The sequence below is a fragment of the Pyrenophora tritici-repentis genome, chromosome 7 (assembly GCF_003171515.1).
Source record: "Pyrenophora tritici-repentis strain M4 chromosome 7, whole genome shotgun sequence".
NCBI lineage: Eukaryota > Fungi > Ascomycota > Dothideomycetes > Pleosporales > Pleosporaceae > Pyrenophora > Pyrenophora tritici-repentis.
Window position 1 is genome coordinate 2439588 of NC_089396.1, and position 17093 is coordinate 2456680.

Below are 17093 nucleotides of genomic sequence, written 5' to 3' on the forward strand. Positions count from 1 at the left end.
GCTCGACTGTCGCGATGTCGCAAGCAACTCGAACTATTCACACCCAATAACAGACAAAATGTCCACAATAGTGAAGGAAGCTTCCCAAAGCTCATACCCGTAAGTCTAGCAACATAAGTGTATCTTCTAAGCTAATTAAGATAGACCCGTCATTCCCAAGGACTTCAACGGTAATCAACCCAAGACCATCCGCCTGTTCCCTCTCAGCAACTACACGTTCGGAACCAAGGATGGCCAGCCAGAGGAAGATCCGTCTGTACTTGCGCGATTGAAGCGACTCGAAGAACACTACGCAGAGCATGGTATGCGACGCACATGCGAGGGCATCCTAGTGTGTCACGAGCACAACCACCCGCACATACTCATGCTGCAGATCGCAAACGCCTTCTTCAAGCTGTAAGTAGTCCGGGCTTTCGATCAGAGTAGTGCTTATATGTTGTAGCCCCGGCGATTATCTCCGTGCCGAAGACGACGAGATTGAGGGCTTCAAGGCAAGGCTGAACGAGCGCCTCGCACCCGTCGGTACGCAATTCACTGGCGAGGGTGTCAACGACGAGTGGGTAGTTGGCGACACACTGGCGCAATGGTGGCGCCCCAATTTCGAGACGTTTATGTATCCCTTCATACCCGCGCACGTCACCAGGCCAAAAGAGTGCAAGAAGCTCTACTTCATCCAGCTTCCACGTAGCAGTATGTTGGCTTACTCACTCTTTTACTACTATTATTGGCACTAACAATTGGCAGAGGTTTTGAGCGTCCCCAAGAACATGAAACTCCTGGCTGTCCCGCTATTCGAACTGTATGATAACACCGCACGTTATGGACCCCAACTGTCGGCCATTCCGCACCTTCTATCCCGCTACAACTTTGAGTTTGTCGACGAAAAGGGCAACGTCGCTGCTTGCACACCTGGTTCAGGCGCACCCGACGGATATCATCCCCAAACAAAAGTCCTAGCAGGAGGAGATGGAGATGATGTCAGAATGGAGCAGAACGGAGATGGTACTGGTAGCGACATCACACTCTCCTAGACACTTCTGGTTGATTTTATTTTCGACTATTCCATCGGCCGAAACATACACGACGTTCAGTGCACGAACCATAGGAGCCGGCAAGCTGGACTACTCTTGTTGCTGTGATCTCAGTAATAGGGTAATAGGCATGAAAATTGATTGCGCTAAGAGCACATGGCTACTGTGTTTCCAAGCAGTGGTTGAAGGAACTGTATGTCACAGGGTTCAGTTCGCACTGTATTTGCTACGTATTAGGGGTAAGGATTGGTGAGAGATTGGGCGTTGAGGTGGAGACGAGATGCCACGCACGGAAGCAGGGTCATAAGCTCATCATTTCTCTACACTGCTCCCATATATTACAAGCACAACCAGAAGTCTGTGGTGCAAATGCCGAGCGTTACTGGTAATTTTGCCAAAAGAATATCCAACATGGTACATGATTTTGACGAGAACTCTACCAAGCTTTTTCACTCTTACCTCCCATGGTACAATACCCCTAGTCTAGCGAACTACACATAAAGTCCTCAGTTCCCCTTCAACACTTACTTTACCTTTTCTATCCCAGATCGAATATATCCCATTCCCACATCATCGTCTCCATCTCTTCTACCAGAGACAACCCATCGAAACCACCACGAACGAATATTCAAACACCACATCCAACAACTACTCCCAAAAGTACTGCAACTCCACTCCCTCCGCAAACAACCACCCACTAACCCCCTTCATAGAACGCAACAATGAAGTTCAGCTCCATTCTCACCGTCCTTACCATCGCACTCACCACCTCCGCCACGAAAGAAAAGAAGAAACCCACCTACGACTTGCCACCCTTGACCTCGCCACCCACCAGCGAGTACCAGATCATATGCGTCGGCGCGTGTGGCCGATGGACTGTATCGCAGGCCATATCCAAGGACGTAGGCGAAAAATTTGCCTATGAGAAACCCGTGTGCGAGCGTTGCCTACCCGAGATAGTCGGTACACCATGGTACGAGTGCGCCGAAGCTCTGGCTACGAGCATAGCCGACTTGAAGTATCGCTGCCCGCATGTCTGGAAAAAGACTAATGGGCATTTTGTTGTCGATTTTAGAAAGATCAGGAAACCATCTAGTTTGGTATGGGGAGTGGGGAGTGGGGAGTAACGGGGAGGGGAGAGTTTGTCTGAAATTTGGCTCTTTTTACTTGTTTGGTTTCGTGCAAGTTTGATGATCGCGGTATATGGTAGAAAAGATGGTTGACCCAGAGGTTTTTTCGATGACATTGAATTGCGGGACTTATTTTACCCTTGTGCTCGCAAAGTATTGGGCTGAGAAAATGTAGAAGCCCAACCACAGAATCATCCACTCCGGTTCGTTAGCTAAAGATACACCCAACATGTCTGATTTCCAAGCACTGACTTTAAGAACACCTCACTCTCAAGTACGATATCATGGATGTAGACGCCAGGCATCGTACAGTATACACAGTCCAAGGCACACCTTCTCTAGACGTGACACAATAAGACTCAGAGTGTCAAACATTTTTAATCGTCTTCATAGTAGTTACATACACGCTAGAACGAAGACATCTCAGCCATCCATGCTCTCAACGCCGACACTAACAAAAGGGACTTGAGAGCACTATACTCAGCTCCAGTACTGAGCACCCAACTCCTCCCCAAGCTTAACATCATCACCATCAACGATAATTTTTCTTACCACAACCCCAACAACATCCCACTTACTGTTCGTCTCTACCGGCAAGCCCGAGTCCCTCCGCTTTCCCGACGTATCCTCGCCCCCAACTTCGCGCACAACCTCCCAGTTGTTATTACCGATGTCCACGAGCCGAGCACGCTTGTAGCTGGCGTTGGAGACTTTGCGATGAGCGACCACAAAGCCGGCTTCATCCTGTTCCTTGATCCACTTCCGAGCTTCTTCGTCCTTCCAAACTTTCTTCAAAGCAGCCTCTGCATCCTTGAGTAGACGGACGCTTTGTTCATCTGCCTCAATGGTGCCGGCTTCAGTACCCTTGTCGAGTGGTTTCTGTAGGAGGTGGGTGCCACCGAAGCTTTCGACAAAGTGGCCGTTGTCGGCGTTGAAGAAGATGACGTCTTTGTACCTGAAACAAGGTCAGTAGAGAGCATTATAGGTTCGGGATGGGAATTACCGTACCATCGTGTGCCTATGTCGTCGTAGTCGCGGTCCTCGAGCACCTTGGGTGTATGCTTGGATGTCTTGGACACGAGCTGTCCACAGGGGAGCTTGTCTGCAGGGAGGGGCTGGGGTAGGATCGCAAGATCGGGGATAATGGAAGGGGAAAGCGGGCCTTCCAGGTAGCTGGGCCGACGGGAGTACTTTGCTGCCATATCGAGAAGCTGTAGCTGGAGGTAGAATAGTAGTTGAGCAGTAAAGTAGACTTCAATTGAAGCAGAGTGAACGAGATTCAAGGTTCTTCAGAGCTGGGAGCTGTATATGTAGCTATTCGCAGAATGCGGAGGTGCTCTCCCGTGAGGGGTCAGCAAGGCTTTATGTGATCTCATTGTACCACTGCCTGTTTGGTGGAACCCCGCTCGCCATGGCTATTTCGATTGCAGGTCATGGTCACGCGACGGTACCTGATTATGGTAACTACATGACTATGTCGATGATGATGCGACGCGTTTCGGGGCCGATTAAGTGGTGTGACTGATCAGGTGGCCGTGATGTGGTTGGCGACATGGCGTGTTGTCGTACGTACCTGAGCGCTCGCTTCAAAGTGGATCCGGCAAGACGCTGCCGGCTGGTTCCGATGCACCCTCTGCTGCTTTATCCAACATCACCACCAGGGCGTGATATGATTAGGAGTAGTCGTTCATTGCTAAGTAGGGTTGATATGTATACAAGGCCGTAATTCTTATTCACAGCTTCTCCCTTCTCCTACTACCATCAGCCACACATCTCCAGCACCCCGCACGAAAGACTTACGGCTTCATCGCCATAGCCTTCTCCCACGTCTCATCGAGCCGCGGACCCTTCGCGGTGAGTCCCAAATCTATGTCGAGGTCTGGGTCAGACTTGCCCATGGCGCGTCTATAGGCCTCACGTTGTCCCACGCGTCCCAGCCACGCCATGATGCCTTGGTAGTCGGTCAAGTCGATTGACTCAAACTTCCGCATCGTGGTGAAGCACCAGCCATTCATGATGTCCGCAGCAGTAAACTCATCGCCGGCGAGCCAAGTGTTGCTGAGAAGTTGGTTGTTGATATGGTTTAGCGCAATATGAACACGATTGTCGTTGTTCTTGTATCTGGGGTCCTCTTCGCCGACCATACCACGGGACATGGTTCTCCTGTAAAGTCCAGATAGCAGCGAAGCGTTTGCGAAGTGGAACCAATAAAGGTAGTCGGCAAAGTTCTTGTGCTGCGGTCCGAGAGCCAGTCGTCCATTGGCGTACTTGTGGATGACGTACTCGCAGATGGCACCAGTCTCTGCAAGTTTGATGGGATTGCTGGCATCTGTGTGGTCTTCGAGAACGGGTGCTGCGCCCATGGGGTAGATTGCCTTGAGCTCAGGTGGTGCGAGGAGAGATGCGCGCTTGTAGAGTTTCAACTCGTATGGGATATCGAGTTCCTCGAGAAGCCATGGGATGCGCTCGCCTTGGCCGACCTGAAGATGATGTACTATGAGTTTTGGGGACGCCATGTTGATGCCTGGTAATGTATTGAGGTTTGTGGAGGTAAGAAGATTAAGGTATGTGTATGTGTTGCGACTGCGTCTAGTTATTCGAATCTACTCGGTGATCGACACATCCGGCAAGAAGTATGACGATGAGCTCCGCTCTTTCCGATTCGGCATCGCTGGGTTAAAGGTGGAGAATGAAGCCTCAGTCTTGGATTATAATGATTCCAGATTCTTTGCTATACCTAAGCGGCCTCTAGGCACCTACAGCGCATCTCCGAGACAGACGGCCTGGACTTCCCGATTCGGTAGACCATGCTTGATGCTGACAATCTCTGTCACGTGAGCTTCGGCCGAGGCACTACTGCTCTCGTTGATTGGTCCAGTCAGACATCACCGAGACTAAATGCGGATTTTGCGGATATATCGCATGAACACAGTTGAACTAGAGACCGATAATAGAGAGCCCTTCGCTGTTGCCTTCATCTGTGGTGTGCTAGGTTTCTTCTACGTACCTAGGCATCAAGGTTTTCACAAACCGCATTGTCCAGACCGAAACATGGCAAATCATCTCTTGGCCATATATATCAGACACCAAAACAGATAATAAATGGCTTGTATTGACACTATCAGTTCCAGCTTGACGTTAATATCGAGAGTCACCGGAATGGCTCTCTTCCTGGTCATGCGAACCCAAAGCCAATCACAAGATCCAAGCTGGAAAAAGCTCGGTATAGCTCATGTCATCTGCGAGCCTTTCCCACTCACCATATGTCTCTCCAAGTAGATCTCTTAGCTCTTTGTCGATCTTGTTGCGATACTGGCGCACATGATGCACAAAAGCATGTTCCCTTTCTAGAGCAATCTTGCGATGATTGCGCTTATACCAAAAGACCTTGAAGACGTCCTTGTCACATTCTTTACCGTCACGACCCAAGAGCGTATAGTTGCCTCTATATCCCAGGTTGTACTCAATTGCGTAGCATAGCATGTCAATGATTTTCTCGACGAGCTCAACGTCTGCTAGTGCCGGAAAATTTGTCTCTAGTGATTCATCGTCGTCCAGATCCTCACATTTACGGAGATGTTTGATGGAATGACTCTTCCACGTCTCACGATTGACGCGGTAGAGTGCCACGATCTGGCGAACCGAATACATCCAGTCGAAGAATGGGCCCCTGTCATCCTCAAAGTCGGTACAGCCAGTAAGACGACCCCACAGAGGAAAGCCTTCCAGCCAGTGCAGTTCCACAAGTCTTTTGACGTTTTCGAACTTTCGGTCATGTAGAACTATATCCTTCATTTCGTTTTCGTCGACAAACTTTAGATGCACCTCCTCGGGCTTTATCTCCACTGAGTGGTCCCCACGCGTCATGAGCGACTGCCAGAAGCGAAGGAAATGAAAGAAGTCCAGGTTCTTGACTGTCCACGTAAACCATAGCCCCTCGCGCTTTCTGGAGTAGTAAAGGTAAAAGGTGTCATGAAAAATCTGTCTGTTAACAAGTGAGAGCAAGGGCACATCATCGCATAGATTGCCTCTGGAGTTCATATGCACTATCCTGTCATGATCATGCGTTTCGTGTGCACATCGGCGGATATACATATTGTATTCTAATCAGTACCTTTCAAAAGCTTCGCAACACCCATCAGTTAATCCGTTCTCCTTCTTGGCTTTGCGGAGCTTGCGCAATTCATTTTTTCTGTCCAGTTGCTCTCGGGTATATTCTATGTCCTCCTGTTTTCTAGCACGCGCGGTATGTTGTCGTATATGGTACCAAGATGGGCTGCCGAAGGACCTGTTCAACAGGCATCTACGGAAACTCTCTTCACGAACTCGGCGCTGACGCATGACTGCATCGTCCTGTATACTAAAGTCATAGATCATGTCGCGTATCTCGCCGGGCAGATCCATGAAGCAGAATGGCTGCTCAACATGGCGTGTTTCATTTTCATTATTCCCGTTATCCTTTTCCAATAAGTCTTTGGTAATTTCGTCCTTTCGTGCGCGGAAATCTTGCATAACCTTATTCCAAAGCTCTTTAGCACTGGCCACATCTGCTCCCCTTTGCTCCTGATCTGGCGTAAGGGCAGTCGCAGACCATGGTTGTTTCAGTACTTCAATTAGGGGATGAGTCGCCATGACTATCAGTTGAGATTTCGGTTTGCGTTCTCATGGATCTCTGCCGCGTTGAGGCTGTATATGAGTTGTCCTGCGTGTTTGCTTATCACATGATGATTATCAGCAACATTCAGCCATGCGTTTCGTGAGTATGCTTACGAAGTCTCGTGTATTCTTCCAAATCCATTACTTTTTAGTTGTTCTTCTTTTCAAGACTCAGAAGTGGGTATCGGATTTCATTATGTGGTAGCTTATTGATTTTTTGAGGGTTATACGTGCGTAAACATGTGGATATACACCACACTTTTATAACGCGGCGTGTGGTATTCTAAATTCACGTGTGAAATAGCCATTTGTATTCCATCTGCAGGAATAGCAAGTTGCACTGATTTAGTAGCGGCGCGTAAGGCTATACTTACACGATCTTGTGTCTTTTTCACATAAGAGACTGGATTTGTCGAGTTCTACTAAAGTTCTTTAGTCGTTGAACTCAACAAATACAATCAGTAGAAAACTAGTTACCGAAATCAAGCCATTTCGGACATGATTCTAACTATGAACTACCCGCATTTACTGCGCGAAAAGAGAGTCCATGATTCAACATTACAACATTGACTTTGTCGATGAAAAGACTGCACGACCAACATATCTCCTGGCTGACGTAGATGTCTATGGGTATCTTAAGATCCGAATGTCTTTGAAATGTATGTGGTTCGCCAAAGTGCTTCAGTCTGTTGCCCGATTCCTCGAGCATGCCGGTAATGTAGAAAGCCATCAACTGAGGTTCTACGTGACTAGCGTACCCTCGTTCGATATTCGAGATGCCTACCAAATTAGCCAGTTGCTCGGCAGCCGTAGTCCAATGGTTTCTGTTGATGAAACCAGTTGGGTCGCCTTGAGTTCCAGAACGAGCAAGGTATATGTAGCCCTTAAATCTCATGTAGCCGACAGCACAATCGTCCTGTTGTTCCATTGGGTAACCATTCGACAAGTAGGTCCGCTTTGGAAATGTGAAAACAATACTTATGGTGACTTCTCTCGACTTCTCGTCTCCGTCTTTCTTGTGGATGCGAATATCTTCGTGTAAAGAGGAGAAGCATCTTCCATCCAAGTATCGTTGCTCGTTGTTGCGTTGTTCGAAATACTGATTCTTGGCCTTCAACTTTCCGAGTTTATTGTGGCAAGCCTCAAGTTCTTTTTCTAGCGTAGTCGCCTTGCCGATGTCTAAAAGTTGTTTGGTAAAATTAAATAGGGCCTTGTATCCCTCAAAATCCTTTGACAATTCATCATTACGAGCTGACGATTCTTGGGGTTCATTCTTGGTTTGGCGCAGCTCCTTATGCAGTCGAGCAATATACATTTTGGCAGCGGAACTACTATTTGCGTTCTCTTGGGGTGAATCAACAAGGCGATGAAGGTGACCCGTGGACAGCGTGGGACTTTTTGTAACGTCAGATCCATCATGCTTGGTCTCTGCATTTGAATCATGCACTTCCTCCACCTCTTGAGCCAAGTACATTTCTTCGACCCGTTTTGTCAACTGCGCTCCTGACTTGACAAGCGCAACAGGTACATCATCCTCAGCGACTATCAAAGCTGGCTGGGTTTCGGGCTTGGTGGCGTCCTCTTTCTTCAAACACTAATTTGAATCAATGAAGGCGACATGTGTAACGTCATCAATGGTAGTCACCTCTGGCTCAGCCCACTCCTCGTCAGCCACGTCCTCCCCCAAACCCATCCTTCTCAACTTAGCATCAAGATCGCCAATATCCGGTTTCGCCATCTCGATGTCTTTTCGTGAAGGTTCAGTTGAAATAGCCTTGCGTTTCAATTGAATGAGGAAAGAAAAACGACGTTCGTGCCTACCAGGCTGAACAGGCAACAGCCCCCAGCCTTATGTCTTCCTCTCACCTCACCACGCCGCATTTCTCGAACCATCCACCGTGAGAAATATCTCCAATCACTACGTGCATGAATAAATCAGCAGACCGTCTCTTCTGAGCCATATGCAGACACAAGCGAGCCATTCACATGCTCGGATAAAATCGCACAGCATGATGCTACACCGCATCAATCTCAGCCTTGTCAGCCTTGTCAGCCTTGCCTTACCGGCAGCCGGTGGCAGAATATTACCCAGCGATTAAAGCTGACTCAGAAAAAGGTCTATACAGTATCTTCCAAGCACCTAAAAGGGCCCCATCCTAGAACAAAAAAAAGAAGACCGACTAGTCCCATCCCCACGCTTTCAACTCACCCTACCAGACCTCCTCCCGTCTGTTTACTTCACCGGTGTAGTCCGGAATTATCCACACATCCAACCCAGCAAATTATTCGCCAGATTTCCCTGAATCCAACACGAATATCTGCGTATTGTCATCACACTAACACAATCACTATTCTTTCTTCCTCTCCAACTCTGATCTACATGTATATAATCTTGCGTCAGACATTCCACACAACACAACACAACACTAGCGCCATGCGTAAACTCATTTCCCTGCGCGACCGTGTGCATCTACTCTCCGACCTCCGAGCTCATTTCCCTATACGAGTACCCGCATGTGCCTACGGGATGACATCACAGACCGGTATAGTAAGTAAGCAGCGTTCACGCTTACCTAGAACGAGCGCGTAGAGCAACAACAGAGCAGGGTTAACGTATACAAGCTTTTGTATATCCAATTGCTCAGAAGAAAAAAAAGAACGATTGTGAGATCTATATCTATACATGCACATCTCCACTCCTTCCCCTCCCCTCCTCTCTCGTTCCTTATCTCATCTTCTCTTCCCCACCCTAATCTTGCTCTTGCTCTTGCCCCACTCCCAGTCCCACCGTCTTCCTCATCTTCCTTATCTTCTTCCCCACTGATTCATGCACCACCTATCCCCAGCATACCCCTCTCCTCCTATGCACAAGCAAACGAACAAACGCCTGGGCAAACGTTGCTCGCCCCATGCATACCAATCATATAACATGACGATGCAATAACGACAATCCCCGCTGCAGCGTCTTTCTCTCTCTCTGAAACACGCTCAAAAAAGCAAGCCTTGTCGAAACTCACCACACAGCGACAAAAAAGAAAACAAGAACCAGGATGCGAGACGGAGAGAAAGAGCAAAAAAGGTACCTATTTGCAGCGGGGAAGCGAGAACGAGAAAAAATGGAGGAGGATGTGATGTACTTTAACATATGAGGATAGAAAGAAGAAGAAAAAAAAAGTTCTCTCGCTTTCTTTCTCTCTGTTTGTTCTCGGAAGGAACAAAGGCATCTATCTATGTCTATTCGGTTCCTGGCTTTCTTCTTCCCTCTTCGGCTTCAGCTTCGACTTCGGCTTTGGCTTTGTACTATACACATCCATCCCCACATATCCATCCAAGTAGAACAGATAGTATCAAACCGACCTGATGTCAAGTTTAACTTCCCCCTCCCCCCCCAAAAAAGGATTAAAATAAAGCGCCTTTCAAAAAAAAGCATCATGGAGAGGCTCACTGCTATGATCATAAAACAACAGTACCGCTCAAGTAGTAAGAACACAGAAGAAAAGAAGAGATCAAAATGCCCATATAACCCCAACAAACAACAACCAACAAAAAAGAGAAATCAAGGCTTCTCCGCATCCTTAGCCATGCGCTTAACAGGATGCAGCAGTATCCCCGGCATACACATCCTCTTCTGCTCCAACGCGCCATCAAAACCCGGCCCACCATCAATCTTCTCAGCTTCACCCCACCCTTGCTTGACAATCGGCCAATTAAGCCATCTGCGGTACAGATTCCGCGGGAACCTCGACGCATAGTACCAGCTCCAGCCCTGGAAGTTGAACTCGCGGTCGTGGTTATAGCAGGAATCTGCTTCTTCTGTCCAAGCGCCCTGGCGGGGTTCGAGGCTCTCACCCGTTTCCTCGTCGACGGAGTGGGCCGAGTCGAAGATGGCTTCTGTGTATGCGGGCGGCCAGTGGCGGTCGTTGAAGATGGGGTGCGGGGCGTAGACAGCTTTGAGGCCGTGTTGGAGGGCGACGGTCGAGGGCCACATTTCGGCTTGCATGCTGCGGCCGACGAGGTTTTCTTCGTGCATGGCTTGTAGCATTTTCTTGCTGAAGCGCACGACGGTGTTGATGAAGGTGCGGCGGTCGATTTGCTCAAAGTCCGGGTGCGTGAACCAATCTGCCTGGCCGTCTTCCGGGGTGAAGATGGGACGGACGTAGGGGAGGTAGTTCCAGATCTTGTCCTTGTACGACCATGTTGTGTTGCGGGGGTCCCACATGGGGAGTAGGGTGATGAAGTCTGCGGGTTCGGCTACGCCCCACTCGAAGTCGTCTTCTTCCATGGTCGTTGGCGGCGTCGGGCCCAGCGGCTTCTGCGGGGGGTCCGCTCGTGCCCATGGCCGTGGTCCCCACACGGGTGGTGGGATAAGCGAGTTGGCCGACGCATTCAACACATCCCTGTGCGTGTTCTCGACGAACGACTGGTAGTCGCCATGCACGCTCGGGAGGTAGTAGCGCTTGTTGCGCTCCCACAGCAGCTTGCGGGGCTGCTTATCCGCGAATTCGCTAATCTTTTCGAAGAAATGGTAATGGTGTCCCGTGTAGCGGGCGTCTGTCTCCCAATTCCAGATGTAGTCGAACTCGGGGTGGGTAAGACTGAACCACTGTAGACACATGAATTGCTGCCAATAAACTTGCCAGTCCATAACCTTGGGATACCATTTCGGAAAGATAGATTCTGACCATAGTATCGCTATGTCGCGTAATTCTTCAGGTACGTTTTCTTTTAATATGCGGTCGTATTCATACTGGCTGTCGAAGATGGGCACGTTGCGGTCCTTGACGTGTACGTAGAGGTAGACCTGGTACTCGCCACCGGATTGGAGGGAGAGCTCAGAGACCATGGCACGAATCGCGGTAATGTCGTTTTCCTCGTAGTTGTAACCAGTCCAGGCACGAATGAGAATGGCTGTGCGGTGATGGTACTTCTTCTTGGGCTCCCGGTTTTCGAGGTTACTCCTGCTGGTGTCTGTTGGGATGGCAAACGCAGACGAAGCCGCCGCAGGCTCAGGCAAGACGGTGCTAGGGATCTTGACAATGGGCGATCTGGCGCTTGGTCGGAATCGGTTCTTGTTCCGCTGGAGACAGTCGTCTTGTAGGGCGCCCCAGTTCACCTCGCTCCACTCGGGGACCGTCGCGGGCGCTTTCCAGTGCTTGACCTCCTCGGGGAACTCGTTGTCGCCATATCCATACGGCCCGTATCGCGAGTATCGGTCGAAGCAGACATCATCATCCAGGCCAATGACATCATAGCCACCAGCGTAAACCGGGGGAAAGTTCTCGGGGATTCCGCGATAGACCTGGACTTCGTCGTCGGTGCTCTCGTTTAGTGGAACACCACGCGGACCCAGACAAGCCACGTATTCGCCATGCCACTTCTGCTTCCACTCGGGAGTGTTGTATTTGGGGAAAGGCTTGTAGGCAATCGGTTCAGACGCGACAGTCTCGTTGAGCTTGTCGTGGCCTGACTCGTATACGCGATAATCCCTGTGCACTGTTAGAACTCCCATTCGCGTACGTGAATACGAGGTCTTACATGTCAAACTGCTCCCAGCGGTTCGGGTCGTACGCCTTGCCAATGTAGTCAGCAAACGGCGGCCAATGGCCGTCCCAGCTCGGTCGCGGCCACTGCAGCATCTTCTCCATGTACTTTTTCATGTTGGTCGGCCGCGAAAAGGGAGGGATGAAGGATCCGATTCTCGAAGGCGCCGTCAGCCATGGTGGAGAGGGCTTCGTCTTTGTAGGTGGCGTGGCAGGCTCCTTGACGGGTTCCTTGACGGGTTCCTTGACGGGTTCCTTGACGGGCTCCTTGTAGGGCTTGTGATCCGCGACTATTGGAGGTGTAGTGGCGGCGGTTGGCTTCACAACAGGTATGGGCACCGCATGTTGCCAGGCATCGTCAAGATGCGTTTGCGATCCGCCTGGTCCTTCGTGCAACAGCTCCTGGTGACCCGGTCTTTGCCCCTGGTCAAACAGCGGCATGCGCTCGTAGACCCTCTCGTGCGACCATGGGCTATGCTGTAGCAAAGCGAAGATGAAAACAAATGCCAAAGAAGAAAGAATCGCAAACCTGCGAGGTGATCGAACAAACATGGTTGGTGTGAATGTTTGTCGTATTCGTATGGTTCCTAGTCGTTTGTGTACTAACGTATTGCGGTATCGTAGTAGACGTGTTTCGTAAGCTTTACGGATAGTGTAAAAGCTGCATCGCTTGATGTGCTAAGGCGTGGGCGCAAATGCGAGAGGACTTTCGTCTCGTCTCGGACAGTTTGTAAGGAACGTGGTGGGCAATTGCAAGTGTCTAGTAAAGTAGCTGCCCAGCGTCGCTAGCTCTGGAGCCAATGCAGTAGAAGCGAAGGCGGGGCCGACTTGGTTGAAGAAGGTAGGTAGGAGCGCCGGTCAAGGTGGTCAAAGTACGGTATCGTTGGACGTCGTAGATATGGCGCACGTGGGGGCCAGTAGATGCAAAGGAGTGTAAGTAGAAATGGCAGGAAAGACGTGGAAAGAAAGGCGAATACGGCGATGGAAATGGCTAGATGAAATGACGAGTGGGAAGAAAACGCGGAACCCCAAGTCTCGTTGACAGGGTATGAAATTGCAGAAGCGTCGAACAGTCTCAAACGGCAGTACGCGGCCATAGCCTTGTCGGACTGTGTCGATCTGGGTATCCCCATCGGTTTTGACACTTAACCCTCAACCCTCGTACCGCCTCCCGCACTGTGCCGCAGGGTACTCCATGAATGGCTGACGCGTTGCACACCAGTTGGATCGCCGAGTGACGAATGGCGGGAGCCGCTGGGCGCGCATTGGCACATGGGACTGTTGGCCTGTCTGCCCTCCAGCCAGTGCTTGCGCGTTTCACAAAAAAACTTCCGAGCGGCGACCCCGTCGCACCATGCCGCTACTCATCTATCCGGAGAAAGCTTCTCTTTCATCTCTCGAGACGGAAAAGGTGCAATTAGAGATAAGAGCAGGACCGAAGCACATGACGCATTATCACCTTGCAGCAGCAAATTTTGTCCTAGTCCCTCGTCATTTCACACAATTCAACCGATATCAAGAACCACTCTGTTCGGTCCGTTTGTCCAAATGGCGCATTAGATCACCTAGGTATAAGCGTCCTTGCAAGTTCTAACATCCAACACGTGAAGCTACGGTATCTAAACATGTAGATGCGCCGCGGATCACAACCAATCGTGAGGCCGACTATTAACAAAGTAAACTCAAGCCGTGCGACACATGTAAATGCAATGCAGTATGCCAGATTAGAGTGCGTAACCATTGTGCAACGTCGCAACGTGCAACGTGCAGCATCGATGTTTATCTCAAGTTATGCTATTTCGGCATTTGCCATGTCACGTCGAAATACCTTCCCAAGTCTACCAACGCCTCGCTCTCTGCATCGATGCATGATGCTGATGCAGTCGTGCAATCATCCACTTGTGATCACCATCAGCCCAACGCTTCTGCTATCTTGATATTACCCGTGCCCCGCACCATTCCGGCAATTTTTGACTCGAGTGCACACCGACGTACAGCGCTTCCTACTTCCACTTCTGCACCACAACACCGCCGCGCTTGAATTCTGCAATGTCACCTAGCACCTGCGACTTGTCAGTCAACTCCTTGCTAGGGAATGTCGTCATCAGCGCCCACTGGCGACCCTGGCTATCCGGTCTAGCCCTGTCCACAAAGTCGTAGACATCGCCGATGGTGTGTGTGGTGTTGAACCGGGACGACAACCGTGTGCCATCACCGAGGCGAACTTGTAGCGTAAGCGTAGGCGTCGACGAATCCACGTCAACTGTAGGTTGCGCAGAGCCTCCCGAGGTCGAGGCCGCCGTGCTCCCTGAGGCCGGCTGCGGCATGGTACTAGCCGATGAACTTGCACCAGGGGTAGGGCTACCAAGTCTGTTTCCGTTTCCCGAGAAAGGAACGTACTTCTTCTTTGGCTTCACATAGTCCTCATCCTTGTGCGCATGTACCTCGACGTCCACTTCCTGCCCGTGCTCAACGTTTAGAATGTGTAGCGGAGCATGGCCCGTGTTTATCATCTCAAGCGTGCGCGCATTAGCCGGGTCGTCGTAGCGGAACAAGTCGCCGTCATCGACCGAGAAGCCGTCGCGCCAGAGATGGAGTTCGCGATGAGCGCGCGGGGGCGGTGCGGGGATATTGGCGTTGGGGTCCGGGATCGTACGTGAGGGAGCATCGTCACCGCCCAGCGTAGTACCAGCACCACGGAAGAATGAGCTGGTTGGCGGCTCTTCGTCACCACCCGGTCGGGGAGCATTCCTGGGTATGTTAGCCTGATGACTTGCATCAAGCAAGTATAGCGACTTACTGCCGTGCCCGCTTTAGGATGCTGTTGATCTGATCGCGAGGATTCGACTGGTTGGGGTTTTGGACTGCTAGGCCCGACTTCTCGCCACCGGCAAAGAAGTCCTGGTTCTCTTCATCCGGTCCGTCGTCGCCATCATCGTCGTCGTGGGCGTGTCCGTGTCCGCCACCTGATTGCAAGTCCCTCAGCGTCCTCGCACCTGCCACACCTCGTTGTGTGGGCTGTCCACGGCCAGCGGCAGGCCGAGATGATGATGATGCTGCTGCTGGTGCCTGTGAAGGAGGAACGTACGCGCCACCAAGAGTGCGTCCGCCGCCAGCGCTTGTTGGTGGCGGAGGGTTCTGCGTGGGATCGGGTGTTGGATCGGAATCGGCCATGTCGACGTCGGGCTCAGAAGTAGCGTCTTGTTGTTCAGTAGACTCGTCGAAAAAGAGAGTCGCAGCGAGACCGAGATCACCGTTGGATGCGTTTAGGTAGCGTTCGGCCTTTGAAGTGAGTTAGTGAGCAGCTCTAATAGCTTCCATGACCTTCTGCATACCGTTGCCGCGTCAAGGCCAGTGAGATTAGCGAGCTCTGCAATCTGCGCGTCTCTGTTGGGTGCAGCTTCAGACATTACAAGCAGTTGTGTTGGACTGGAGCTAGTGATAGGCTGATGTAGTGGGTAGCGCAGTTGAGTGAGTGTAGTAGCTGTGGAGGGGTCCAAGGTTAACTGCGGGCTCTTACTCAAGCGGAAGCTGGTGACGTCGCTCCTTCACCTTGGACTTTCACGGTAGCAAGGAACGGTGAAGAGTGGATGAAAGAAATCTTGACCTTGTAATCACATCCACAGGATTAAGGTCAGAAAAAGCCCCAGAAACTACCAGGCTCGTCGTGAACAGCACAACTCCCAATCCAACCCCTTCCTGCATCAAAGTTCCGATGCAGCAGCGCCAAGACCGGAATTGAGTTGAGCCTCACAAACACCACATCCAGCACCTGCCTCAGAAACATCCCGTGACCAACCAGCGGGAAACGCGTAAACCACACGTCTCAATCCCATCTCCCCATTGTACTTGCTGGCCAATTACACCTCACACCTCACAACCCACTCACACTCACGAAAACGTACCCTCCGCATCACCTCCGCGTGGGGCTCCCGTCGCCCAAACCATCGCAACCATCGCAACCACCACCACCACCACCACCACCACCACCACCGCGCAACATGACATCACCCAGCCCCAACCTAACCTCCTCGGGAATAACCATCCCCTCGGACAGCGAAAACTACGACGCCAACAACGAACTCTCCAGCACCTCCAGCAGCACAAACACCACCACATCATCCCCCCTGATCCTGTACAAACCACCCACACTATGGGGCCTACTCCGCGGCGCAGCAATTAATCTCCTCCTGCCATTTGTCAACGGGTTGATGCTTGGGTTTGGCGAGTTGGTTGCGAATGAAGCTGCGTATCGGTTGGGGTGGAGTGGGACCAAGGTATGTGAAATCTTCTCATGTGTGTGGTCTGGAGTCTGTATGGTGGTGGTGGTGATGGGAGGGGGAAGGGGAAGGGGCTATTTGGGCCGCGTTTTGAAAGGATATCATGCTAACCAACATTTTTCGCGCCACAAACAGATATTTCCCACGCACCGCTCAGGTTCGGATTCCCGTCGTGTAGGTCCTGGTGTAGAGATGCGTGCGGATCCTGTGGAGAGGAGACGGCGGAATGGACAGGAGATGGATATGTATACTTCGATGGAGTAAGAAGGGTGGATATATACAATCACAGGAGGGGAGATAAACATGTAGACATGCGAACACGCGGCGGTGGCATGAGGAGCACCAAACTAGCATCGAGAGAGAGAAAGACACGAAAATGTCTTAACAAAGCATCAAGATACAGGAGCATACACATGACGTTCCGAATATTCGTACAAGAAACAGCTCTACTATACT

At 50.8% G+C, this 17093-nt stretch overlaps 9 protein-coding genes across 9 annotated transcripts; 3 read left to right on the forward strand and 6 right to left on the reverse strand.

The window, feature by feature from the left end:
- Nucleotides 1-58: 58 nt before the first annotated feature.
- PtrM4_133340 (NUDIX-2 domain containing protein) lies at nt 59-1031 on the forward strand (the record flags this gene model as incomplete). Its single annotated transcript, XM_066109122.1, has 4 exons — nt 59-99; nt 145-396; nt 443-690; nt 745-1031. The coding sequence occupies 4 exons, from the start codon at nt 59-61 to the stop codon at nt 1029-1031; spliced, it is 828 nt and encodes a 275-aa protein (XP_065961114.1).
- Nucleotides 1032-1753: 722 nt separating this feature from the next.
- Nucleotides 1754-2127, forward strand: PtrM4_133350 (Atrophin-1 domain containing protein; the record flags this gene model as incomplete). Its single annotated transcript, XM_066109123.1, has 2 exons — nt 1754-1990; nt 2107-2127. 2 exons carry the CDS (start codon nt 1754-1756, stop codon nt 2125-2127), a joined length of 258 nt encoding a protein of 85 aa, XP_065961115.1.
- Nucleotides 2128-2641: 514 nt separating this feature from the next.
- On the reverse strand, nt 2642-3363 carry PtrM4_133360 (uncharacterized protein; the record flags this gene model as incomplete). Its single annotated transcript, XM_001941333.2, has 2 exons — nt 2642-3116; nt 3170-3363. 2 exons carry the CDS (start codon nt 3361-3363, stop codon nt 2642-2644), a joined length of 669 nt encoding a protein of 222 aa, XP_001941368.2.
- A 594-nt stretch (nt 3364-3957) lies between these two features.
- On the reverse strand, nt 3958-4677 carry PtrM4_133370 (Gst, Glutathione S-transferase; the record flags this gene model as incomplete). The annotated part of the gene is made up of 1 exon (XM_066109124.1): nt 3958-4677. The coding sequence occupies one exon, from the start codon at nt 4675-4677 to the stop codon at nt 3958-3960; it is 720 nt and encodes a 239-aa protein (XP_065961116.1).
- Nucleotides 4678-5356: 679 nt separating this feature from the next.
- PtrM4_133380 (uncharacterized protein) lies at nt 5357-6793 on the reverse strand (the record flags this gene model as incomplete). Its single annotated transcript, XM_066109125.1, has 2 exons — nt 5357-6146; nt 6276-6793. 2 exons carry the CDS (start codon nt 6791-6793, stop codon nt 5357-5359), a joined length of 1308 nt encoding a protein of 435 aa, XP_065961117.1.
- A 532-nt stretch (nt 6794-7325) lies between these two features.
- Nucleotides 7326-8555, reverse strand: PtrM4_133390 (uncharacterized protein; the record flags this gene model as incomplete). The annotated part of the gene is made up of 2 exons (XM_066109126.1): nt 7326-8411; nt 8463-8555. 2 exons carry the CDS (start codon nt 8553-8555, stop codon nt 7326-7328), a joined length of 1179 nt encoding a protein of 392 aa, XP_065961118.1.
- Nucleotides 8556-10373: 1818 nt separating this feature from the next.
- Nucleotides 10374-12909, reverse strand: PtrM4_133400 (DUF3405 multi-domain protein; the record flags this gene model as incomplete). Its single annotated transcript, XM_001941335.1, has 2 exons — nt 10374-12303; nt 12353-12909. 2 exons carry the CDS (start codon nt 12907-12909, stop codon nt 10374-10376), a joined length of 2487 nt encoding a protein of 828 aa, XP_001941370.1.
- A 1451-nt stretch (nt 12910-14360) lies between these two features.
- On the reverse strand, nt 14361-15767 carry PtrM4_133410 (Cdc48-dependent protein degradation adaptor protein (Shp1); the record flags this gene model as incomplete). The annotated part of the gene is made up of 4 exons (XM_066109127.1): nt 14361-15108; nt 15158-15266; nt 15324-15639; nt 15693-15767. 4 exons carry the CDS (start codon nt 15765-15767, stop codon nt 14361-14363), a joined length of 1248 nt encoding a protein of 415 aa, XP_065961119.1.
- Nucleotides 15768-16358: 591 nt separating this feature from the next.
- PtrM4_133420 (TOM13 domain containing protein) lies at nt 16359-16901 on the forward strand (the record flags this gene model as incomplete). The annotated part of the gene is made up of 2 exons (XM_066109128.1): nt 16359-16634; nt 16773-16901. The coding sequence occupies 2 exons, from the start codon at nt 16359-16361 to the stop codon at nt 16899-16901; spliced, it is 405 nt and encodes a 134-aa protein (XP_065961120.1).
- Nucleotides 16902-17093: the final 192 nt, after the last annotated feature.